The sequence below is a fragment of the Balaenoptera borealis genome (genome assembly GCF_965194805.1).
Source record: "Balaenoptera borealis genome assembly, chromosome: 2".
Classification (NCBI taxonomy): domain Eukaryota; kingdom Metazoa; phylum Chordata; class Mammalia; order Artiodactyla; family Balaenopteridae; genus Balaenoptera; species Balaenoptera borealis.
Genome location: NC_138867.1, coordinates 53,790,679 through 53,816,648, shown reverse-complemented (window position 1 = coordinate 53,816,648; position 25,970 = coordinate 53,790,679). Strand labels below are relative to the sequence as shown.

The following is a 25,970-nucleotide window of genomic DNA, read 5'->3' as shown; positions in this document are numbered from 1 at the left end:
TGGCTGGGAGCAGAACCAATCAGCAATCAGCGCGCGCGGGTCCTCGGCCGTAGAGCCGCGTCTCCCGTAGGCTGACACGACCTGAAGTTCGGGGCTCTGCTTGGTGGTAAGCGATGCGCCGGGGAGAGCGCCATAACGGTTGAAACTTGCCCCGGGATTGGCAACTCCCAGGATATGGAGCTGCAGCCCCAGTGGTGGGACCCTTACCTCCGAGGAACTGAATATCTAACGTCCAGCCAGGCCTTGAGTCCCATTCTTTTCCGACTCTAGAATCCCACCTGTTAGGACAGAAAGACACAGGGGTGGGGAATTGAAAGAATTGGTTAACTTGCGGGCTTCCCTTCAGGTGCTCCAAACATGTCTTTTTTCCTGAGCTTCTTGTTTCTTTCACACAGTCTCTGAAGAAGGTAGTGAGCGCTTGTTACTGTGGGGCGTGGGGCGTAGGGGGTGGGGAGGGACGGGGCAGAAAACCAGTCACGGCTGGTAACCTAAGTGGCCCAGGCAGGACCATTCACCCTTCTGCCTTCATTCTGGTCTAGTTTTCCATCTCTTAATGGCCTTCTGGACTTAAGCTCTCTTCTTTAAAAAAAAAAAAAAAAAAAATTTTTTTATTGTGGTAAAAACACAAAATTTACCATTAAAAAAAATTGAGGTATAATTGGCATATGTTATATTAGTTTTAGGTGTACAGCATAATGATTCAATTATGTGTATGTATTGCGAAACGATCACCACAGTTAGTCTGGTTAACATCCATTACTATACATAGGTACAGAATTGTTTTTTTCCCCCGTGGTGAGAAATTTTTAAGTCTCCTCTCTTATCAATTTGCAATTATGCAATACATGTTTTTCCTTTTCAGTATTTTTTTTAATAATTTTTTTAAAATTTATTTTTATTTATTTATGGCTGTGTTGGGTCTTCGTTTCTGTGCGAGGGCTTTCTCTAGTTGTGGCAAGCGGGGGCCACTCTTAATCGCGGTGCGCGGGCCTCTCACTATCGCGGCCTCTCCCGTTGCGGAGCACAGGCTCCAGACGCGCAGGCTCAGTAGTTGCGGCTCACGGGCCCAGTTGCTCCACGGCATGTGGGATCTTCCCAGACCAGGGCACGAACCCGTGTCCCCTGCACTAGCAGGCAGATTCTCAACCACTGCGCCACCAGGGAAGCCCTGCAATACATTATTATTAACCGTAGTCACCATGCTGTACACTATATTCCCATGACTTACTTCTTTTACGTTTGTACCTTTCAACCCTCTTCACCCATTCGCCCCCACCCCTGCCATCTTCGGCAACCACCACCAATCTGTTCTCTGTATCTGTGAGCTTGGCTTTTTTGTTTTTATTATTATTTTTAGGTTCCCCATGTAAGTGAGATCATGTGGTATGTCTTTCTCTGTCTGAATTATTTCACCTAGCATAACACCTCCAAGTTCCATCCATATTGTTGCAAGTGACAAGATTTCATTCCTTTTTATGGCTGGATAAAATTTACCTATCCATTTGTTATCTGTCTATATTACATTTTCTTTATTCATCAGTTGATGGACGCTTAGGTTGTTTCCATATCTTGGCTATTGTAAATAATGCTGCAATGAACATGGGACTGCATGTTTCTTTTTGAATTAGTGTTTTTGTTTTCTTTGGATAAACACCCAGAAGTGGAATTGCTGGATCATATGGTAGTTCTATTTTTACCTTTTTGAAGAATCTTCATTAATTTCCCATAGTGGCCACACAATTTACATTTTCACTAGCAGTGAACAGGGGATCCCTTTTTTTCCACATCCTGGCCAACACTTGTTTTTTCTTATCTTTTTGATAATTGCCGTTCTAACAGGTATGAAGTGATATCTCATTGTGGTTTTGATTTGCATTTACTTGATGGTGTTGAGTACCTTTTCACATAACTGTTGGCCATCTGTATGTCTTCTTTGCAACAATGTCTGTTTAGATCTTTTCATTTTTAAATAAGATTGCTTTTTGGTATTGAGTTGTATGAGTTCTTTATGCATTTGGGTAGTAACCTCCTATCAGATATATGATTTGCAAATATTTTCTCACATTCAGTAGGTTGCCTTTTCATTTTCTTAATAGTTTCCTTTGCTGTGCAGAGGCTTTATAGTTTGATACAGTCCTACTTGTTTATTTTTGCTTTTCTTGCCAAACCCCCAAAATCATTACCAAGACCGATGTCAAGGAGCTTACCACTTATGTTTTCTTCTAGGAGTCTTGTGGTTTTAAGTCTTACATTCAAGTCTTTTAACCATTTGGAGTTAATTTTTGTGTATGGTGTAAGATAGTGATCCAGTTTCATTCTGTCCAGTTTTCCCAACACCATTTATTGAGAAGACTGTCCTTTTCCCATCATGTATTCTTGGCTCATTTGTCATAAATTATTTGACCATATATGTGTGGGTTTATTTCAGGGCTCTTTATTCTGTTTTGTTGATCTATGTGTAAAAGTTACAATCTTAATCTCTTCTTTTTTATCCAATAAATGTAACTTGTCAAATGCCCTCCATAAAACACTGCTTCCAAAAGCCTACTGAAAGCCTTCTGGTTGCCTATTTCAAACCAGATAAGTCTCTTCTTTACTTTTGCTTTGAGGTGGATCCCAGGTACAGGGAAGTAACTGCCCATAGGAAATACTTCTTAAAGGTTTTTTTTTTTCCTTAAATTTTAAAGGTTCCCATTATTTGACATGTCCTACCTTGCAAGTCTCATTTCTTCTCTGTCTTCTGCTCTAATCAGACCAGTTTCTTTTGTGTCTCACAAATTTTACATGCTCATACTTGCCTCCAATCTTGTTTCTAATGCCTTGAGAGCATCTCCACAGCAAATCTAGCCGTCACCTTTACAGCTTCTCATAATCATTATCATTCTAGGGAGTTAGTACTGTGTACTGAGCACTGTACTAAGCCATTCGTTCTTACAGGTAGATTTCTTTGATCTTCTCTATTGTGAATTCTGAAAGCACTTGCAGTCTTTGTTGTATAATTTACCACATCATAGCACTTCTAACTACCTGAAATGTATCAGGTATTTAGTTGTCCATTTGTTTATATTGTCTCTCTTCAGTGAAAATGTATGCTCCATGAGGACAGAGACTTTTTCACCTACACAGCTAGAGCCATAGTGTCTGACAAAGGGCACACATTAAGATAATGTGTTGGATAAATGAATACAGGTTAGGATTACATGGGTACTTTCTGTTACTTGATTTCATGTATATTACTCTTTTTCCAATGATAGTATGAGGTTCTTTAATTAGTATTAGGTCTTGGTGTTAGATCTTTTAAGTTTGTATGCCATAGTATCCCTAAATATAGCACTATTGTTCTTTAGTAAATGATTCGAAATTGTAGTACCAACTGGGGATCTCAAAAGATTGACTTGTTCTCTTTACAGAAAGGTAGATTTAAGGGTACAAATTGTGGGGAAAGGATAAATTTAAACCCTTAAGTGATTTTATTTATTTGTATTCTAATGCTACACTGAGCTGCACATTCAGCTAACTTGTTGAATATCTATATACACATACACACACACACAGACTTTCACATTTTGCATACTGATAATGTATTTTATTGGTTAGTATTCTAAAAGCAGGGAAAGTTCAATTTGCACTTAATTTCTAAATTAAGGTATATTTAAAACAAATATTTATATAATGTTAGAATATTTTTAAGCAAAGAAGTCAAAAATTGTTAATGACTGCTTATGGCTTTGTGAACTTAACTGTATCTTTTGTGTGTAGCAAGGAAGATGTTTAGTGTAAACAGTTTTGGATATGGCATAAGTCACTTAACCAGCTTTCTACTAGTTGACATTCAGTATTGGCTATTAACATTAATATTAATGTTAATAGCCAATACTGATATAGTTCTTTATATGCTAGGCACAGTTCTAAGAGCTTTACGTATATTAACTCATTTAATTGTCATAACAATCCTATAGAGTAAGTAATATTATCTTCATTTTACAGATAAGGAAACCAAGGCACAGATAGTTTAAGTGACTTGTCCAAGGTCATACAGCTTGTAAGTATTGAAGCCAGAATTTAAACCAAGACAGTCTGATTGAAGAGTTCACTCCCATAAAGTTTTTTTATAGATAATGTTGCAGCAAGCATACCTGTGTAGACGTATGCAAATGTATCTATCTGTAGGATTATTCCTAGGAGTAGAATTTCTGGGTAAAAAGATAAATGCATTTAAAATTTTGATGGATATTGCTAATTATCCTACAAAGGGATTGGTCTACAAACAGTGCATGCCTTTTGTTCTACACTCTTGCCAATATTGTTTTTTATTAATTTTTCCATTATTGCTAGTCTGAATGAAAAATAACTTGTTTAATTTGCATTTTTATGACTTATGAGTAAGGATAAGTGCATTTTTCTATATTCAAAAGGTAATTCCGTTTTTTTTTAATTCCCCATTTGTGTTCTTTACTCATTTCTATTAGATTGTTTTTATTGTTTGCCTTTTTATTGCAAATACAATACAGATGTGAAAAACCCCACACAAAATAAATATAAAGTTTATAAATTGTTATAAGACGAACACCTTTATCACCATGCAGATTAAGAAATAAAATTTTGATAATCACTTCGGAAGTCTCTCCATTTGACCCATCCCAATCAGAGCTCCCCATCTCCTTTTACCTCCTCTCTCCCTCCCTCCAAAAGTATTGGGTTGGCCAAAAGATTTGTTAGGTTTTTTCGCTACGATGGCCCTACTAACGCTTAGTTGTCTTTAACTTCATTTGAAACAATTTTGTTAGATTGTATTGTGACAGCTGTCATATCTGCGTGCATTTAAAAAAAAACTTAACAAAATTGGTGAATTTTTGTGTAGCCATTTTAATATTGAAGATGGAAGAAAAAAAGCAACATTTTTGCGTATCATGCTTTATTATTTCAAGAAAGGTAAAAACACAACTGAAACACAGAAAAAGATTTGTGCAGTGTATGGAGAAGGTGCTGTGACTGATCGAACATGTCCAAAGTGGTTTGTAAAGTTTCATGCTGGAGATTTCTCGCTGGACGATGTTTCACAGTCAGGTAGACCAGTTGAAGTTGATAGCAATCAAATTGAGACATTGAGAACAATCAACGTCATACCACGCAGGAGACAGATGACCTACTCAAAATATCCAAATCAAGCATTGAAAATAATTTGCACCAGCTTGGTTATGTTAATTGCTTTGATGTTTGGGTTCCACATAAGTTAAGCGAAAAAAACCTTCTTGACCATATTTCCCCATGCGATTCCCTACTTAAACATAATGAAAACGTTCTGTTTTTAAAACAAATTGTGACAGGTGATGAAAAGTGGATACTGTACAAAATGTGTAACGGAAGAGATGGTGGGGCAAGTTAAATGAACCACCACCAACCACACCAAAGGCTGGTCTTCATCCAGAGAAGGTGATGTTGTGTATTTGGTGGGATTGGAAGGGAGTCCTCTATTATGAGCTCCTTCCAGAAAACCAAACAATTAATTCCAGCAAGTACTGCTCCCAATTAGACCAACTGAAAGCAGCACTCGACAGAAAGTGTCCGGAATTAGTCAACAGAAAATGCATAACCTTCCATCAGGATAACACAAGACCGTATGTTTCTTTGATGACCAGGCAAAAACTGTTAAAGCTTGGCTGGAAAGTTCAGATTCATCTGCCATATTCACCAGACGTTGCACCTTCAGATTTCCAATTTATTTCGGTCTTTACAAAATTCTCTTAATGGGAAAAATTTCAATTCCCTGGAAGACTGTAAAGGCACCTGGAACGGTTCTTTGCTCAAAAAGGTAAAAAGTTTTGGGAAGATGGAATTATGAAGTTGCCTGAAAAATGGCAGAGGGTAGTGGAACAAAAGGGTGAATATGTTGTTCAATAAAGTTCTTGGTAAAAGGGAAAAATGTGTCTTTTATTTTTACTTAAAAACCAAAGGAACTTTTTGGCCAACCCAATAATTAATAGCCTGACTTTATAGTGATCACTTTTTTAGGTTTTTTTTTTTTTTCTTTTATGATTGGTTGTTGGTTTTTTCTTATTAATTTGTGGGCATTCATTATTCATTAAGGAAATTAGGTCTTGGGTGCCAAGTATATTACAAATTTCTTTCTTAAGTTTTTGGGTTTTAAATTTTAACTTTTTAATGATATCTTTATCTATTCGGAATTTTAAAAATTTTATACAGTGATTTTACTTAGTTTTGTCTAGAAAGGCCTTTCCTAATCCAAGATCTAAAAAATGTTTTCTCCCTGTTCTTTTTTATGGTTTGGATTTTTTGAGGGATGGAGGAGTAGTATAAAGATTGAGACGTATATCTAGGCTTATTTTTCCCCACAAATACTATGCGTTTGTTAAAAAGAATGAGGGAGGTGTGTATGGGCCAAAATATACCTGAAAAAAAAAAGCAGTATATATCATAGGTCTGTAAATGTATGACTCTAGAAAGGCTTTGTATTGTGTATCATTGTTCAATTGCCTATCTATGTGCTGATTGAACACTATCATAATTAGTATAGTTTTTAAATAAGTTTAACATGTGGTAAGGCAAGTCTTCCCATCTTAATCTTTATGAGGGTCTTGGCTGTTTTTGGTCATTTGCACATCCATATGAATTAGAATTAGTTTGTCAAGTGCCACAAAAACTTAGAATTTTGAAATAAGATTGAATAGATCAACTTGGGAGGAATTTACATCTTTACAATATGGAGTCCTCCAATCTATGACATATCTATTTACGTTTTTAAAAACTCTGTTGATAAGTCATAGATTAAGCAATATAAAATTTAAGTTTCATGTGAAAGAAGTATTTTTGGGGGGTGGGTTATTCTGGTTTGCATTTGGTGTTGTGGGATAGACATCCTCATTGTTTTTTATTGCTCTGTCCACCTCCTTAAAGTTACCCAACATTGAATCTTATGCCATCAGACTGTACCACCAATCATTTCTCCTTGCAGCAGTTATCTAGCAGGATTATGTCAGGCTCCTTCATTCCTTGAAGATTTTTAGCTCCTCTCCTGCAATACTGTTGTAATACTGTCACCCTCTCCAGCAATACTGTCGTAATTCTTGGTGATTTTAATATCCATATAGATGATCTTTCAAATAACCTGGCCTCTCTTTTTCTTGACCTCCTTTTCTCCAGTGGTTATATTCTCCATCTTAGCTACTCACTCCTCTGGTCATACCTGAGAGACTTTGTCATTCTTTTACTTTGTCTCTGTCTTCACCTATGCTGTTAAACTATAGAGGAAAACACACAACCATGTTCTACTTTCACTTTAAATTCATGACTACTAATCTCAAGTGGGCGTTTAATGTTATCTAGTAATCCTACTATTTTACCCTCTTCCACTCTCTTATATATCTATTTTATACATTTTTTTTGTTCTTAAATCTCCAATGCTTTTTCCCCATCTTCATTTATAGCTGATGACTTTAGTTACCATTTCATTAATAAAAGAGAAGCAATCCAAGTAGAACTTGCACAAGCTCCTACCAACACATTTATTCACCTACCTGTCTGTATCTGTGCCCCTAATATTCTGCCTACCTTCCCATTGAAATGGATGAACTGTATGTATATCTATCTTAAGCCAACCCCTCTACTCGTGTATTAGATCTAATTCTTCTCTTTCCTCTTCTTTCTCTTCAACATCAGCAATGTTTGCTTCTCTTACTGTATCATATAAAGATGCTGTATTTCCTCCTAACTTAAAAAAAGAAAAAGAAAAAACTCCACCCCATATCTCACTACAGCTGGTACCTCACTTCTCCTTCCCTTTAGAGAAAAAAATTCTTGAAAATGTTTTATGTACTGGATATGTCCAATTCTTTTTGCCTTCTATTCTCTCTTGAGTCTACTTCAGTGAGGCTTTCACTTCCACCATTCTCCTGAATCTACCGTTATGAAGGTTAACAATGACCTCCATTTTTGTTATTTACTTTAATGAAATTGTGTGACAAGTTACTCCAAAACTTATGTAATAGGAGTGGGGCGGGCGTGCAGCCATTGGGGCACGACTCTTAGCATGGCGGTTAGAGGTCCTGCTCCAGCAATGGTCAGTCTTGCAGTGGTCCTCACAGCAGAGAGTACAGTGCGAGGAGGACTGTGGGCTTCTCCCCAGACCCTCGGGCCTCAGGCTGGTGGGTGAGCTGGGGGGCCCAGGGACAGGCTAAGGGCTGTGTCCCATTGAGCACCAGAGCCCTCGCCCTGGCCACCCACTGGCCGGGCCCAGGCCTTGAAGCAGCAGTGAACCTCTGCCCTATCCCTACCTCCTCGACCTAATGGTGGTGGCAGTCTCCATGGGTCACGGTCCGAGGAACCTGGTTTGGATGGCCTGAGGAGCCTGAGGGCAGGTTGGGTACTGGGCACCTTGCTCCCTCAGTGATGATGGCTGGGCAGGGTCTGGGAACCTGGCCCTGAGGGCGCCGCCAGCTGAGATCTGTCTTTTCAGCCAGGCCTGGGCACTGGCGGGAGGGCCCAGACTGGGTGCAGGATGGATGCTCCTGGGCAGGATAACTGGCCTGCTCCTGGGCAGGATACACAGGATACACGCCCCCACACAGGGGGGCAGGATAACCCCCTTCTCTTAGCCAGGGCCTGGACCTCGGAGGGTGAAAGTTGAGCCTTGGGACCTTGCCCTCTCTTGTCAGAACAGAGAATAACGTTTGTTTTGTTGGAGGTTTACGGGAACATTGTGACCTGACCGTGACCTGACCTCAAGAACAAAGGACCTGACTTGAAGAAGTTTGCAACAACTAACCACGCCCATCCCTCACCTTTCCTATAAAAGGGCTTTCCTGAAACTTTTCAGGGAGTTCCGGGTTTTTAAGGATAAGCCACCTGTCTCCTTGCATGGCCCCACAATAAACCTTTCTCTGCTCCAAACTCTGACGTTTTGGTATTGTTTGGCCTCACTGTGTGTCGGGCACACAGACTTGCATTCATTAACAGAGATGTAAAACAACCATTTATTGTGCTCAGTGATTCTTGCATCAGGAGTTCAGACAGGACATAGGAGGGACAGCTTGTCTCTGCTCCACAATGTCTGGGTTCATATCTAGAAGACTCAAAGCCTGGGGGCTGAATCATCAGAAAATTTGTTCACACGTGTGTCTGATGGTTGATGCTAGCTTTTGGCTGGGAACCGCAGTTCCTTTCAGTGTGGGCTTCTCCAAGTGGTCCCTTTATTTGTGCTAGTTTGGGCTTCCTTATAGGATGGCTGGGTTGCAAGTGTGAGTATTCTGAGAGAGAGACAGATGTAAGCCTTTTATGACTTAGTCTTGGAAGTCATGTGACATCACTTTCATTGTATTCTATTCATATAAGTAGTCAGAAAGTCATACTCAGGTTCAAGGGGGAGGGTAAAGAGGCTCTGCCTCTAGTTGGGGAGTGACAACCTGAAATATTGCTGACTATTTTTGGAAAATACAGTCCCTTATCCATATTGCCAAGTAAATTGTCAATTCTCTGTTTTTATCTTATTTGACCTATCACTAGTAGTTGATAGTTCATCACTCCTTCCTTGAGCACTGATCTTGGATTTCAGGATATCATACTCTTTTTTTTCCTTTTACCTTACGCGTCACTCCTTCTCAGACTATTTAGGTCACTCCTTCTCAGACTATTTCCTCATCTCTTCAGTCTCTCCAGGTCTGGAACTCTTCTCATTTCTATCTGTACACTCTTCCTTTTCTGATCTCACCTAGCCTCATGGCTTTAAATATCTGTATGGGGATGACTCTCAAATTCTAGCTCGAAACTTTCCCATGAACTGCAAACATGTATATCCAGTTGCCTAAATAGCAGCTCCACTAATAGACACCTTAAATTTAGCACGTCCTGAACTGGATTCTTAATTAGCATCACCTCATGCCTTGCTGAATCTGTTTCTTCTATCATCTTCCCCATCTCAGTAACTGGCAACTCCATCTTTCCAATTGCTTAGGCCCAAACTTTTAAAATAATAATTGATTCATCTCTTTCTTTGACACTCTATAAACAGACTGTTAGGAAATCCTTTTGGCTCTATCTTGGAAATATATTTAGAATTGGACATTTTGTACTCTCTCAATATTATCCTGGTCCCCATCTTACTTGGATCATTGCAGTAACTTTCTAACTGGTTTTCCTACTTCTCTCCTTACTGGCTGTAGTTATCCAGAGTTATAATGTTAAGATACAATTCAAATCATGTCATCCCTCTGTTCAAAACCCTCTAATCACTTAACATCCCAGCCTATGTCGTTAAAATGACTTGCAAAGCCCACATGATCTCATCCTTATTATCTCTCTGACTTCATCTTGTATTCTCTGCCTTACTCTGCTCTAATCACAGTGGCTACTTTAATGCTTTAGGACACAGCAGTCATGTTCCTTCCCCAAGGCCTTTGTACTTACATTTCCCTCTGCCTGGAGCCTCTTTCCCTAAATATCCACATGTCTTACATCCTTCTCTCCTTCATGTTTTTGCTAAGTTGTCAACCTCTCATTGACCTTATATGACCACCTTATGTAAAATTACATTGCCCCTGTCTGAGCACTCCCTGTGTTTCTTCCTTGTCTTGCTTTTCTTCATTGTACTTACAAATTATTTGATATGCAACACTATATTTTTAAAATCTTTTTATTTATAGCTTCTTTATATTTGTTTTAATCTTTTTAGTTTATTCTGTTTTCCTCACCTAGAATGTAAGCTCCATGGTTGGAGGAATTTTTGCCTATTTTCTTCACTGTTACATCATTAGCTCCTAGGTGAGTATCTGACAGGTAATGGGTATTCAACAAATATTATTAAATGAATATTTTTTACTTTAGTTTTTCTTACAAGGCTAAGAAAATCACAAGGCCCATGTCAGTGAATCAGCAACATCTAGATCCAGATAGTACTACAGATGTGGAAGATGTTACAGATGCTGAAGAAGAACTTATTAAAAAATGTGAAGAAATGTGGAAAGATATGGAAGAAGTAAGTATCAAGACATAAAAGTGATATCCCAATTACTTACTATAAGATTGAATTCCATTTCAATAATAGACTTAGGAAAGAAATAATTATGCTGGATTCTGAAAGCCATTATATGATAAATAGTTATATATTTTTTAGACCTATAAGCATTCATTTAAGAAACTTTATACTAGGTGAGCTGTAGAAAGAGAAAAAATTATGGCAGTCCCTACCCTGAAGGAGATTATCATCTAATGGAGGCAATAACAAATAATATTAGAAGTGTGGTGGTAAAGTTCAAAGACTATACTTAGGAGGAGTACTAAGCCTAGACTGAAGGGGCCAAAGATAGCTTTCTTAAAGAGGAAATAACTGAGTTCATTTCTAAAGAATAAATAGGAGTTAGCCTGTGAAAGTGGAAGAGGTATACAAAGCAGAAAGAACAAAATATTTAAATGTTGGGAGAGTTTAGAGAACTCTAAGTAGAATAAAAGGATCATAAACATGAAGTGACCTGATGAGATATCTTGATTGAGAAAATAACTGGTGGTTTTGAAGAAGATGGAATGCAGAAGAGTGACACTATACAAAGAAAGAATATTTAGGAGTCTCTAGTAGTAGTCCTGTAAGAAGTACTGAAGCCTAAGTCTTGTCATTGCAAATAGAAAAATGGATTCAAGAGATGCTAAGAAGTTTGGACCAAAAGGACCTGGAGGTTAATTGTTGTGAAATGGGGAGGGGGAATTACACATAGTTTCAGGTTCCTGGTTTGGGCTATTGAGTGGTTGGTGAGGTTATTTCCCAAGATAGAGAATATAAAGGGGGAGAACACATACTTATGGAGTTTGAGTGAAAATATGAATTAATTTAGAAAATGTTGTGTTTGAAGTATATGTACATTTTCTGAGTTACTGGGGTAGAATCACTTCTGGTGCACTATAGTATGCTGGTAAAAATTTGTTTTACTTAAAATAGTGTAATGTATAATATAGGCCACAGACCTTTTTTTACATCCTATTCTTCCCAGTAAGGTTTCAGATTAAGGCAGGTTAGTGGGGGTTTTTTCTTTTAAAAAAAATATTTTTTTAACATATATCCTTGCTACTCTGTATCGTTACTGTGTTTTCAAGATAATATGTATTGCTTTTGAAATTTTTTCAATATAGAAATTTGAATTAAAAAAAGTGAAAATTTTTTTTGATGGGAAAATACTGCACCTTGAAATAAGCACAAATAAAATTTAAATTGCCCATATTTTTACTCAGATATAATCACTATTAACAATTATGGATTTTTTTTTTTAATGGCATAGTAGCAATGTTTCCTGATGGCTTTATTTTCTTATGATCTTAACTATCTTCTTACCTCTTTTGTTATCTTTCTGTAGTGTTTGCCCCCTTGTTCTTTTATTTCCCATTTTTCCATTATCTAGTTTCTAATTCACCCTAGCTATTAATTTTTGTTTTTGTTTTTCTTATGCTCATCTTTTCATTCTGTGTTGAGTTAAGCATCCACTTGTACTTTTGATGTGTTCACGTTGGGTCCTATTTGGCTGCCTTCCTGATCCTCTTGCTTAGGAAGTAAAGAATTTAAACAAACTCTTCTCGTATATCAGATATTTGTATATTGTTTTAGAGGAATATTACATTGGTATAAAAGGACAAGGAAAAGGAATTGTTTGTGGTGTATAGTGTGTGACTTGCTTTTCTTTACTTTTTAAATCAAGTGTCAGAACAAATTATCGCTTGTTGGAACTGAGACACTCACTGATTCAAATGCTCAGGTATGATTCTTTTTGTTTTTCCGAAAAGTAGGTAAGTGGAATTTATTGTTTTAGATAAGAAGTGTGTCATCTATATTTATGCCAAGTATAATAGCTTTGTTAAACCTGTGTGCTTAATGATTTGGAAAATTTTCTACTCTTTCTGATTTAAGAGGAGTATTCTAAAAACTTTTTGAATAATCTGTTATAAATAAATTCTTTATTATTTATCTTTTAACAACTACACATACATTCAACTTTGAGTGAATTGCTCATTGTCTGCTATTATGATACCGTGTTAAAAATTAGAACAAAGACTGTCCTACTTTGTGTTAGGTGCAGTAGCCACAGTTATTTTACTGTCTGTGTGGAATCTTAACTGATTTTACCCTAAGCTTAATAAAAGGATTAAAATATTCATTTCAAAATGCAAAGACCTATGGAATTGGTTTAGAGATACACCAGTGGTTCAGTGCAACAGATTAAGAATTTAAAATATGACAAAGATGATAGTTCCAATCTTTGGGAAAGGGATGAATTAGTTAATAAATGATAGTGGTACAACTGTATATCCATCTGGGAGAAAATAAAATTGGACTTCTATCTTTCATTATATAAACATAAATTCTGGATGAATTGCTATGAAAATCTTACAAGAAAAGCTGGAGACTATTTGTGCAATCTAGTTAGAGACCAGGGGAAAATGTCTTGGCTGATAATAGAAATTTAGACACAGTAAAAGAAAACTTAGATATATTTGACCATAAAAAAAGTTAAAAATGTTTTAGTGATAAAAATTCTAAGAACAGATTTAAATATACAAATAATTCCAATGAAAGTTCTCCAAAACTAGTGGGAGCATGTCAAAAGACATCGGAACCAATTGAAGGCACTTGGCTGTCCAAATTTAGTATCATGTGAGCATTAAAAGAAATAATGGCTTCAATTGATTATAATGATGTGAAAACATAAAAATCTATGAGCATAATGATACTCAGTAATAAATGAGAATGAGAGAGAAAGAGGAAAAAACTAATTTGTCACTTTTGGAAGTGCCTATTACACCAGATCTTTAAAAATTGGTGATAAAAAATTAAGCCATCTTTTATAAAAAGCTTTTTATCCATCAATAAATAAATAGTGTTCTTTTGTACAGGGTAAAACTGAATATTTTATTTGGAAAAATATTGTACAATAAATAAATAATTATCTGGTTTTCTTGGGAAATGTGGTCCTTATGTTGTAGAAATTGAGACCTACTGAATCAGAGTCACTAGGGATGAAGCCTGTAAGTTTCCTGAATGATTTTCAGGCAGTAAGCCAAACACTTGGTTTTGAGGGAAGTGCTTATGTAGTTGTAGATAATCAGTATCCTGAGATAGTCAATAATAACATTATCTAAAGAATCCACAAAATGTCTTTTCCTATTTTGTTAGAGATCCCTAATATTCCTCCCAGGTGTGATGATTCTCTAGGAACACTCACAGTACTCATAGTCATACTCATGGCCGGGATTTATTGCACTGAAATGATACAGAGTAAAATCAGCAAAGGGAAAAGAAGCATGGGTTGAAGTTCAGAGGAAACCAGGCACAAGCTTTCAGGAGCCTTTCCCAGTGGAGTCACACAAGACGTGCTTAATTACCCCAATGAGTTGTGACAATGAGTGTGAAATGTTGTCTACCAGGGAACCTCATTAGAGACTCAGAGCCCAAAGTTTTTTGTGGGGGGTAGTCACATAGGCACCCCTTGCCTAGCAGTTATCAAAATACCAGACTCTCAGGAGGAAAGCAGGTGTTTAGCATAAATTGTATTTTCTCACACTTTAGGCACAGAGAGCCACTCTTGTGAGTTAGGTTGGTGGGAACCTTCTGAAGCCAGATGCCAGCCAAGGGCCAACCTTCCAAGCAGGCCTTTAAGCATAATTTCAGGCTTGCTTTGTTAACTCTTTTTGGCATATCTGTTAACTTCCAAACTTCAATATTAAAACTCAATCCATTTTCCAAAGCAAGAAGTTAGATATTTAAATGAGAAAATGGCAGGATTTCTCAAATATGTGTGTTTAAATCACTTTAGAAATACTACTGTTATTTTGTTTTTCAGAAAGGGTTTAATTTTATATAAGTATCAGAAATAATTTGGGTGTTTGCTTTAGCTGGGCTTTAAAAGGTAAGAGCTGAGTTTCGTCAGTATAGTATGAGGTTAAATTACAGTTTTTTAATAGGTTCAAAGATAAGTATCTGTAATTTTATATATTTCAATCTAATATGTCAGGAAAAGTGATATAGACACCTTATCATTATGATAGTTTTGCCTAGTTTAAATAGTACTTTTTAAGTATTTGTTATCCTTTTCTAGTAGTAATAATAATAATTAACATTTATAAATCACTTTATAGTTCACAAAAAACTTTTTTACATTCTTATTTAATTATCTCTAAAAAAATAATGTTAAACTCTTTTTTGGTAAAAATTTTAATACCTGTAAATGCATTTTTATATAATTATATAAATCTTTCAAAGAGACTAGGATTTTCTTCTCTGACTGTTCAACAGCCAGCGTTATGATCCAGAGCAGGGTCTTTGAGCTCCCCGCTCTGCATCATAAAAATTTGTTAAAAAAGAGTACTTGGTGTCCTTTTAGTATAAATATTACAGGAATACCTATTGCATTTTTGAAGTGTGAATTTTTGATCTGTTTGTCTATGTATAAAAATTATATAGAGGAGATAAAAAATGTTCTGAAATTTAAGCATGCGTAAGTTTTAATTTTATGGTCTAATCAGGCAAGAGATTTATCACACAGATTTATAATTATCAAATTTACAATGATTGGAATCACCTAATATTAGAAACATTTATCCTAATTTATTTTTGGCTAAAGGGGTACACAGTTTACAAACTATTGTGTAGTAAAACTGGTTTTTATATGTGATTTGTGGAACCAGTCTCATTTTATAATTGTCTTTATATAAGTATTGATATTTAAACTTATTTTTAACTGCTCAGCTAAACATACTTGCAATTTTTCTGAAAGTGCATAGAAAGGAAAAAAAAAAGCATATTTAAAGCAAATTTGTTTAAAAAATGTTGGCAAGAAATAACATTCTTTTTTTAAAAGAATATTAATTTAGGGAATAAACTTAATGTACTTAGGTTTTTTTAGGTTGAATGGAGAAGTTAGAATTGATCATTTTTAATACTGTATTGCTGGTGTAATGGCAATTTATAAGCCATTTAAAGGAAAATTCTGTTAGGAGTGGTAATTTTTTTATAGTTTAGATTGCTATTATGTTAACCATTTATGTTAGGAACTTGTGTTAAAGTATTAAGACTGTCTACACTTTCGTCTATGAATAAATATGAATATTCCACAAGAAATGACTTTGTTTTATTCTCTTGTTCTTTTTTTTTTAATAGCTGTCATTATTAATTATGCAAGTGAAATGTTTGACTGCTGAACTCAGTCAATGGCAGAAAGAAACTCCTGAAAGTAAGATTCTTATTTTTAGGCTTATATTTTTGTAAACAAATTAATGGTGAATTAATTTAATGATCACAAGAAGAATTCAAGGTCCATTTACCCTCTTGAAATTGCCTAATTTCCATTGCTATTAGGAAGTCACCTTATTTTTCTTTTTTTACACACATTATTTCATACTTCATTATTATTATAGATGAACATATCTGTCTCACATTAGAATATAGTAATCTTGATTATGGAGATTTTATTACAGCCATCACTGTATCCTCATAGACACTGTTTTATGTGCTCAGTAGAAACTGTAAATTGTTTCTTAATGAATGAAACTTACCTAGTGGAAGAGAGAAATTATTTTAGATACTTACTTACATAAGGGCCACATAGATTTTATGTTGCCTTTTGACTTGTCCAACTGAGGCCAACTATATTTTTGCCTTTGGTTGAGCAATAGAAAATGGCTTAAAGGGGACTTCCCTGCTGGTCCAGCGGTCAAGACACCACACTCCCAATGCAGGGGTCCCAGGTTCAATCTCTAGTCAGGGAACTAGATCCCGCATGCTGCAACTAAAGATCCTGAATGCCTCATCTAAAGATCCTGCATCCTGCTATGAAGATCCCGCATGCCACAACTAATACCCGCTGCAGCCAAATAAATTAAAAAAAAAAAAAAGCCTTAAAAATCTGTAGTTATAATACCCAACTAGGAGATATTTTTCTATTATTAAAGCCTACATTCCTTTATGTGGTATGTATGTCTGTATTTGGTCTTATATATGGATTGTACCCTCTTTTTTCATTTACGTCTCCCTTCTGCTTTCTCCTGCCCCTCTGTCCTCTTTCTTTTAGGTGCCCCCCATCCCTTCTTAGTTTACTCTCCATTCTCTATCCCAGTTATTAGGATTCTTTTCTCCTCATTCTCTTCCCAATTTTATCTGCATTCTTGTTTTAAACTACTATATTCATGCCAATGTCCACCATTGTTTTTTGTCTTCACTACCACCTAGTAGTCTTTTTTTTTTTTTTTTTGGCTGCGTTGGGTCTTCGTTGCTGCGCATGAGCTTTCTCTAGTTGCAGCGAGTGGGAGCTACTCTTCGTTGCAGTGTGCTGGCTTTTCATTGCGGTGGCTTCTCTTTTTGCCGAGCTCGGGCTCTAGGTGCACAGGCTTCAGTAGTTGCAGCACACAGGCTCAGTAGTTGTGGCGCACAGGCTTAGTTGCTCCGCGGCATGTGGGATCTTCCCGGACCAGAGCTCGAACCCATGTCCCCTGCATTGGCAGGCGTATTCTTAACCACTGCACCACGAGCGAAGTCCTCGCCTTGTAGTTTTTTTAATTTCAGCACATCAGATAGGTATGTATATACAATTTTGATTTTAATTTGCATTCAACTGTTTATCTTATTGCCTCCTCTAGCATTATATTGGGCATCTCAAAGACTGCTCATACTCTGCTATTAAAATGTTGGTGTTCTCCAGTTGACTGTGTTCAGCGATTTTTGCTTCTTACTCTATATGCTATTTCAACATTATATTTTCTGCTCCTGTTTTTATGGGTTATATCTGTATTAATGACTTCTATATTAGTTTGCTAGTGCTGCCATAACAAAGTAGCATGACTGAGTTGCTTAAACAACAGATTTTTTTTTCTTTCACAGTTCTGGAGGCTAGAAGTCCAAGATCAAGGTGTTGGCAGGGTTGGTTTCTTCTGAGGCCTCTCTCCTTGGCTAATAGATTATCATCTTTCTGTGTCTTCACATGGTTACCTGTCTGTGTTCTAATCTCTTTGTACAAGAATGCCATTCATAATGGAGTAAGGCCCAACCTGATGACCTTGTTTTAACTTAATTACCTCTTTAAAGATCCAGCCCCAATATAGTCACATTTTGAGGTACTGGAGATTAGGGCGTCAAAATCTGATTTTGGGTCGGGTGGGAGAGGGTAGGGGGTTAGGGAGAGGACACACAATTTCCACAACAACTTTCAAGTCTGTGTATCCAAACCAGACTTCTCTGTAACATCACACTTACATATCTTTCTACCTTCTAGACTTCTTTTCCAAATTATTCTACAGATGCCTCAGATTCATGAACTGATTGCCATTCCCTGACACATTGAATGGAATCTATTTGATCAGCTACAAATTTAAGAGTCCTTTTAGATTCTTCTAGATTTTCCCATTTCACATATAGCTGGTCGTTAAATATTGAGCCCTACTGCCACAGATTTACTTTAGCCCTTTATCACCAATCCACTAGTTTGTTAAAATAGACTTTTTACCTCTTGATCAAGAATTTTTTTTATTAATTTTAGAAATTTTCAAACTTAATGAAAAGTTGAAAGTCCAGCTTCATTCTTTTGCATGTGTATTATCTAGTTTTCCCAGCACCATTTATTGAGAAAACTGTTCTCTCCCCCATTGAACTGTCCTGACACCATTGTCAAAAATCAATTGATGGTGGGGGGGGGAGGCGGGGGGGGAGTGTGATGAGTTGGGAGATTGGGATTGACATATATACACTAATATGTATAAAATGGATAACTAATAAGAACCTGCTGTAAAATAAATAAATAAAATTCAAAAATTCAAAAAAAATCAATTGATCATACAGTGAGGATTTTTAAAAATATTTATTTATTTAATTTATTTTTTTGTCTGTGTTGCATCTTTGTTGCGGTGTGCGGGCTTCTCTCTAGTTGTGGCCTATGGGTTTTCTCTCTCTAGTTGTGGCACGCGGGCTCCAGGGCACATGGGCTCTGTAGTTGTGGCATGTGGGCTCCAGAGTGTGTGGGCTCTGTAGTTTGAGGCACGTGGGCCCTCTCGTTGAGGCACTCTAGCTCAGTAGTTGTGGCCTGCTGGCTTAGTTGCCCCGCGGCATGTGGGATCTTCCTGGACCAGGGCTCGAACCTGCATCCCCTGCACTGTAAGGCAGATTCTTTACCACTGGACCACCAGGGAAGTCCCTACAGTGAGGATTTTTATTTCTGGGCTCTCTATTCTATTGGTCTATATCTCTGTCTCTATGCCAGTAGCACACTGTTTTGATTATTGTAGCTTTGTAGTAAGTTTTGAAATTAGGAAGTATGAGACTTCCAAATTTGTTCTTCTTTTTCAAGATTGTTTTGGCTATTTGCAGTCCCTTGAGATTCCATGTGAATTTTAGGATGGATTTTTCTATTTCTACAAAAACATCATTGGGATTTTGATAGAGATTACATTGAATCTGTAGATTGCTTTGGGTGTTATTGACATCTTAATAACATTAAGTCTTAACAATCCTTGAACACAGGATTTTTTTTTCTTTTCATGGGTGTGTCTTTAATTTCTTTCAGCAACATTTTGTAGTTTTCAGCATATAAGTTCTTTGCCTTCTAAATTAAATTTGTTCTTGAGTATTTTATTCTTCTTGATGCTATATGTCAAGGAATTTAAAATTTTTATTTTTCTTATTTTCATAATCTTTTACATACAGACCTTGTACTGCCAGCACTGAACACACTGACCTGTTGGTCAAATACCCACCTTGCTTAAGGTTGCAAATCCCATACACTGCCACACTGGAAAGATTATTAAAATCTTTATATTCTTAGAGCCTGTCATATTGTATCGGTTGAAATGATTGTTTTAACATTGAAGTGCTACTTTTGGCCACACTCACCAAGAGGGAGATTTTTGAACTTTATGTTTTTAGAATCCTTTTCATTGTATAGCCATCCTAGGGCTACCTATAATTAGTTCTAATACAGGGCCTATGAAGTACATAGCTCTTTTCTATTAGAAAACCCTCTAGAATGGCAAATAGCTTAGAAAGTTTTCAGTAGCATATCATTTGAGAAATTTAAATAGCACTTTATTAAGAAAGATAAACTTTTCTTAGTATGAGTTGAACTTTTCTAAGTATAAGGGATTTGATTTTGCTATGTAAATTAATTAAGGAATATTAGTTTATACTCATTAGACTGGCAAAAATTTTAGAAGAGTTTATAGTATCTTTTGCTGTTTTTTGTTCATTGCTTCTAGAAAAATTAAAAAAAAGAATCTAGCATCCTGTTTTAAAATTCAAAATACACATTTCCTTTTATGAAATTCACTTTCTGAGAATCTATCCCACAGGAATGAGAGCACCAATATATAAAGACATAAATAAAAGAATGCTTCCTGTGTCGTTGTTTTTTGAGGCTAAAAACTAGACACAAAGTCAATGCTTAATCAGTAGTGAAATCCCTGAACACATTTGGTGTATTTACCCTGCGGAATATTATGCAGTGATTTAAAATTATGAATTAGACTTACACCAGATGAATATACAGGATTTCCATGGGGTTTTTTTTGGGTGAAAATAAGAATAATGTATATGATATTATCTCATTCTTGTAAAACCAGCAATAACAAAATTAATAACACTTGCATGTATATGTACAAATATGTACAAATATGTATATATGTATGCATAGAATCATGTAACCACAGAAATATTTAAGGAACACACTGTAGATTATTAATTTTGTTTTTGATGGATTGGGAAAATAAAATGAGAAAAGAAAAAGACACAGAAAATAAAATGCATAAATATCACATTTGTCTAAAATGATATATAAGTTGGCTATATAAGATGTTAAATTTAAAAATTTCATAAAAACTGTACACATCTCATAAAAAGTTCTGTAATATATAAATGGAAAGGGAAAGGGGTATCTCAGAAACCACGAAATCAAATTCTTGATTTTTGAGAGTTAACTAAGCATATGTATAATTTTGATTTGTTTTGTTCCTGTAGTGATTCCACTGAATGAAGAAGTTCTGGTAACATTAGGAAAAGAAGAGGTAAGTTACTGAATTTATAGTAATCCAAAATAACTTATAACTAGAAGTGTTTTGGATAAGCTCATGCCATAACGAGTAAGATGAAACCACTTTAAAACTGTATTAATTATGTTTTATTGAACAGGATATTTTAGATGATTTGAATTTTGAATTAAATATGTAAAACTTACTCTTGTACTTAATTTTTAGTTGATTAAACTCTTCATAATAACAGCAAAAAGGTTAAACATAGCTAAATGATCATACATGTATATCTGTCCTCAAAACTTAACATAAATGTCAATAAAGATTTTTTAAAGTGTCAGTTTATTAGATCAAAGTATAGGAGAGAAGATAGAGGCAAAGAAGAATTTTAAACAAGGTTGTAGAGCATGGAAATAGATAAGTATCTGTGTTCCAAGAGACAGAAGTAACGATGACAAGAGAGATTATCTGCCCTACAGAACTTAAGAGAAAGGCTTTGAATTTGAAGGAACCTCGTACTTCAAAATTCAGGGTTCAAGTGTGGAACTAAAAACGAGATTTTTTTAAAGTAAGAACAGACTACTAGACCTTCTCCCTCTCTCTTTTGCAATCAAGAGGCTAACTTTTACCCACACACCTAAAAACTGGAGGTATATGGTGTGGAGACATTAAACTATTGAGGCTTTGGACTCAGCACACCAAGTTGGGTGTTTAGTAGGGGTGGTGTGAGGTCAAAAGTCAGAAAGTTCAAGTTAACATTTTTATACTGTGTGGTGAAGTACCAGCTTCTTCCCTTGATCTATCTCCAGGGGTCCTACAGTATGGTATAAAAGTAGCTTCAGACTGGAGATAAAATAATCTCTGGAAAATCTAAATGGCCCGAGAAAAAAGGTCTATAAGTATTAATATATGGGGATTCCCAGTGAAAAGCAGGATGGCCATCCATCAAAAAGCCATTTATAAACAAAGTTTGTTTTTGAGTTTTAAATGAGAATACCAACTTTTATTCAACATAGTGTTGGAGGTCCTAGCCACAGCCATCAGACAAGAAAAAGAAATAGAAGGAATCCAAATTAGAAAGGAAGAAGTAAAACTGTCACTGTTTTCAGATGACATGATTCTATACATAGAAAATCCTAAAGACACTACCAGAAAACTACTAGAATTCATCAATGAATTTGGTTAAGTTTCAGGATACAAAATTAATATACAGAAATATGTTGCATTTCTATACACTAACAATGAACTACCAGAAAGAGAAATTAAGGAAACAATTCCATTTACCATTGCATCAAAAAGAAACCTAGGAATAAAGCCACCTAAGGAGGTAAAAGACCTGTAATCAGAAAACTGTAAGACACTGATGAAAGTAATTGAAGGTGACACAAACAGATGAAAAAGATATACCATGTTCTTAGATTGGAAGAATTAATATTGTTAAAATGGCCATAACTTCCCAAGGCAATCTACAGATTTAGTGCAATCCCTATCAAAATACCAATGGCATTTTTCACAGAACTAGAACAAAAAAAATCTTAAAATTTGTATGGAAACACAAAAGACCCCCAATAGCCAAAACAATCTTGAGAAAGAATGGAGCTGGAGGAATCATGCTCCCTGACTTCAGACTATGCAGCAAAGCTACAGTAATCAAAACAGTCTGGTCCTGGCACAAAAACAGACACATAACTCAATAGAACAGAATAGAGAGCCCAGAAATAAACCCACACACTTACGGTCAATTAATCTACAGCAAAGGAGGCAAGAATTTACAATGGAGAAAAGACAGTCTCTTCAATAAGTGGTGCTGGGAAAACTGGACAGCTACATGTAAAAGAAGGAAATTAGAACATTCGCTAACACCATATACAAAAACTAAAGATGGATTAAAGACATAAGTGTAAGACCAGAAACCATAAATCCCCTAGGAGAAAACTTAGGCAGAACACTCTTTGACATAAATCATAGCAATATTTTTTTAGATTTGTCTTCTCAAACAAAGGAAGTAAAAACAAAAATATACAAATGGGACCTTATTAAACTTAAAAGCTTTTGCACAGCAAAGGAACCATCAACAAAATGAAAAGACAACATACTGAATGGGAGAAAACATTTGCAAATGCTATGACTGATAAGGGGTTAATATCCAACGTATATAAACGACTCACAACTCAACATCAAAAAAACAAACAAGCTGGGACTTTCCTGGCAGTCCAGTGGTTAAGACTCCATGCTTCCACTGCAGGGGGCATGTGTTCAATCTCTGGTTAAGGAACTAAGATCCTGCATGCCATGTGGTGTGGCCCCCACAAAACAAAACAAAACAAAAACAAGCCAATTAAAAACTGGGCAGAAGTCCTGAATAGACATTTTTCCAAAGGGGACATTCAGATGACCAATAGGCACGTGAAAAGAGGCTCAGTATCGCTAATCATCAGGGAAATGCAAGTCAAAACCACAATGAGGTAACACCTCACACCTGTCAGAATGACTGTTGTCAAAAAGAACACAAATAACAAGTGTTGGTGAGGATGTGGAGAAAAGGGAACCCTCATACACTGTTGGGAATGTAAATTAGTGCAGCCTCTGTGGAAAACAGTATGGAGTTTTCTCAAAAAACTAAAAATAGAACTGCCATATTACCCATAAATCCCTCTGCTGGGTATATATCAAAAAAAAAAAACCACTAATTCAAAAAGATACATGCACCTCATTGTTCATAGTAGCATTATTTACAGTTGCCAAGATATGGAAGCAACCTAAGTGTCCATCAACAGATGAATGGATAAGGAAGATGTGGTGTATATATGTAATGGAATACTACTGAAGCATAAAAAAGAATGCAGTTTTGCTGTTTACAGCAACATGGATGGACTTGAAGAGCATTATGCTAAGTGAAAGAAGTCCGGCAGAGAAAGACAAATACTGTATGATATCACTTATATGTGGGATCTAAAAATATACAACAAACTAGTGAATATCACAAAAAAGCAGACTCACAGATACAGAGAACAAACTAGTGGTTACCAGTGGAGAAAGGGCAGCGGGGAGGGGCAATATAGGGGTAGGGAATTAAGAGATACAAACTATTAGGTACAAAATAATCTACAAGGATATATTATACAACAGAGGGAATATAGTCAATATTTTATAATAACTATAAATGAAGTATAACCTTTAAAAATAAAACTAAATAAAAAATACAAAAAACTAGTGAATATAACAAAAAAGAAACAGACTCAGAGATATAGACAACAAACTAGCAGTTATCAGTGGGGAGAGGGAAAGGGGAAGGGCAATATAAGGGTAGGGGATTATGAGGTACAAACTGTTATGTATAAAATAAGCTATAAGGGGACTTCCCTGGCAGTCCTGTGGTTAAGACTCTGCACTTCCACTGCAGAGGGACGTGGGTTTGATCCCTGATTGGGGAACTAGGATCCTGCATGCAGTGCGATGCGGTGGGGGGCAGTTGGGGGGAAGCTATAAGGATATATTGTACAACATAGGGAATGTAGCCGATATTTTATAATAATTATAAATGGAATATAATCTTTAAAAATTGTGAATTACTATATTTTACACCTGTAACATACGGTATTGTATGTCAACTATACTTCAATTAAAAGAAAATGTTGAATGGCCAGCCGATGATCATTGACATTTGTGAAATGCCTCCAAATGGAAAGGCGGAAACCCAAAACAATTGATGAAGATGACTCTTAAGAAAATAGAGGCAATTCAGGGAACAAAGAGAATTTAATAAAATAATATCTTCCTAATTTGATTAACTCTATTTTATCAAGTTTTATTTTAAGGCAGCAGTCCCCAACCTTTTTGGCACCAGGGACCAGTTTCGTGGAAGACAATTTTTCCACAGACCGGGGTTGGGGGTGGGATGGTAATGTGAGCATTGGGGAGCGATGGAGAGTGGCAAAGAAGGAAGCTTTGCTTGCTCACCCACCGCTCACCTCCTGCTGTGCAGTTCCTGTACGCAGCCCGGGGATTGGGGACCCCTGTTTTAAGGTTTGTGCTCAAATATAAGAAATACTTGTCCAACTTAAGGTCACAAAGACTTTCTTGCCATTTTTTTTTTTTTTTAGAAATTTTAATATTTTAGGTTTCACATTTAGATCTATGATCCATTTTAGAATAACGTTTGCATGTGGAATGAGTTATTGATAAAGGTTCTTTTTTTTTATGTAGATACTAATTATTCTAACATAAATTGTTGAAAAAACTATCTTTTTCTTTTGAATTTCCTTTGCATATGTGTTGCAAATTAATTGATCATATATGTGTGGATCTATTTCTAGACTCTCCATTTGTTCTCCATCCTATGTGGTGGATATATCTTTTCCTTTGTTCTGTATTTCTGTCTTTAGGCCAATACTGTGTTGGTTTGTTTAGTGAAGCTTTGTAATGTCTTGAAATTAAGTAGTATGAGTTCTCTAACTTTGTTTTTTACCAAAATTGTTTCATATTTTCATATATATTAGAGTTGGCTTGTCATTCTATCCCATAAAGAAGCTTACTGGAATTTTGACTGAGATTGCCCTGAATCTATAGTTCAAATTGAGGAGAAGAGACGTATTGAGTCTCAGTCCAGACCCATGAGCACTATATAGTCTCTGCATTTATTTAGGGCTCCGTTTATTTGTTATTTAAAAAATTTATCTCACCAATGTTTTGTAATTCACTATATCAACAGACTAAAAAAGAAAAAAAGCATTTTATCATTTCAATAAATTCAGAAAGAATAAGTGACAAAATTCCATATTAATTCATGATTCAAAAAAAGACTTTATAAATTGTGATAGAAGTGTGCAGGTCTTGAGGGACTTCCCTGTCAGTCCAGTGGTTAAGACTCTGCGCTTCCACTGCAGTGGGCACAGGTTCAATCCCTGGTCGGGGAACTAAGATCCTGCATGCCACAAGGTGCGGGCAAAAAAAAAAGAAAAAAGAAAAAAGATGTG

At 36.0% G+C, this 25,970-nt stretch overlaps 1 protein-coding gene across 3 annotated transcripts in view; it reads left to right on the top strand.

Moving 5' to 3' along the window:
• Nucleotides 1-20: 20 nt before the first annotated feature.
• Nucleotides 21-25,970, top strand: part of CENPK (centromere protein K) — a 40,811-nt gene continuing 14,861 nt past the window's right edge. For 2 of the 3 annotated variants that reach the window (XM_082374233.1, XM_082374231.1), the window contains exons 1-6: nt 21-106; nt 3,988-4,042; nt 10,837-10,987; nt 12,693-12,749; nt 16,148-16,220; nt 20,984-21,030. In XM_082374233.1, the coding sequence (XP_082230359.1) occupies nt 10,871-10,987; nt 12,693-12,749; nt 16,148-16,220; nt 20,984-21,030 (294 nt within the window). In that variant the 5' untranslated portion in view covers nt 21-106; nt 3,988-4,042; nt 10,837-10,870. Of the gene's footprint in view, nt 107-3,987; nt 4,043-10,707; nt 10,774-10,836; nt 10,988-12,692; nt 12,750-16,147; nt 16,221-20,983; nt 21,031-25,970 lie in introns of all 3 variants that reach the window. The other variant, XM_082374232.1, reaches the window with a different exon arrangement.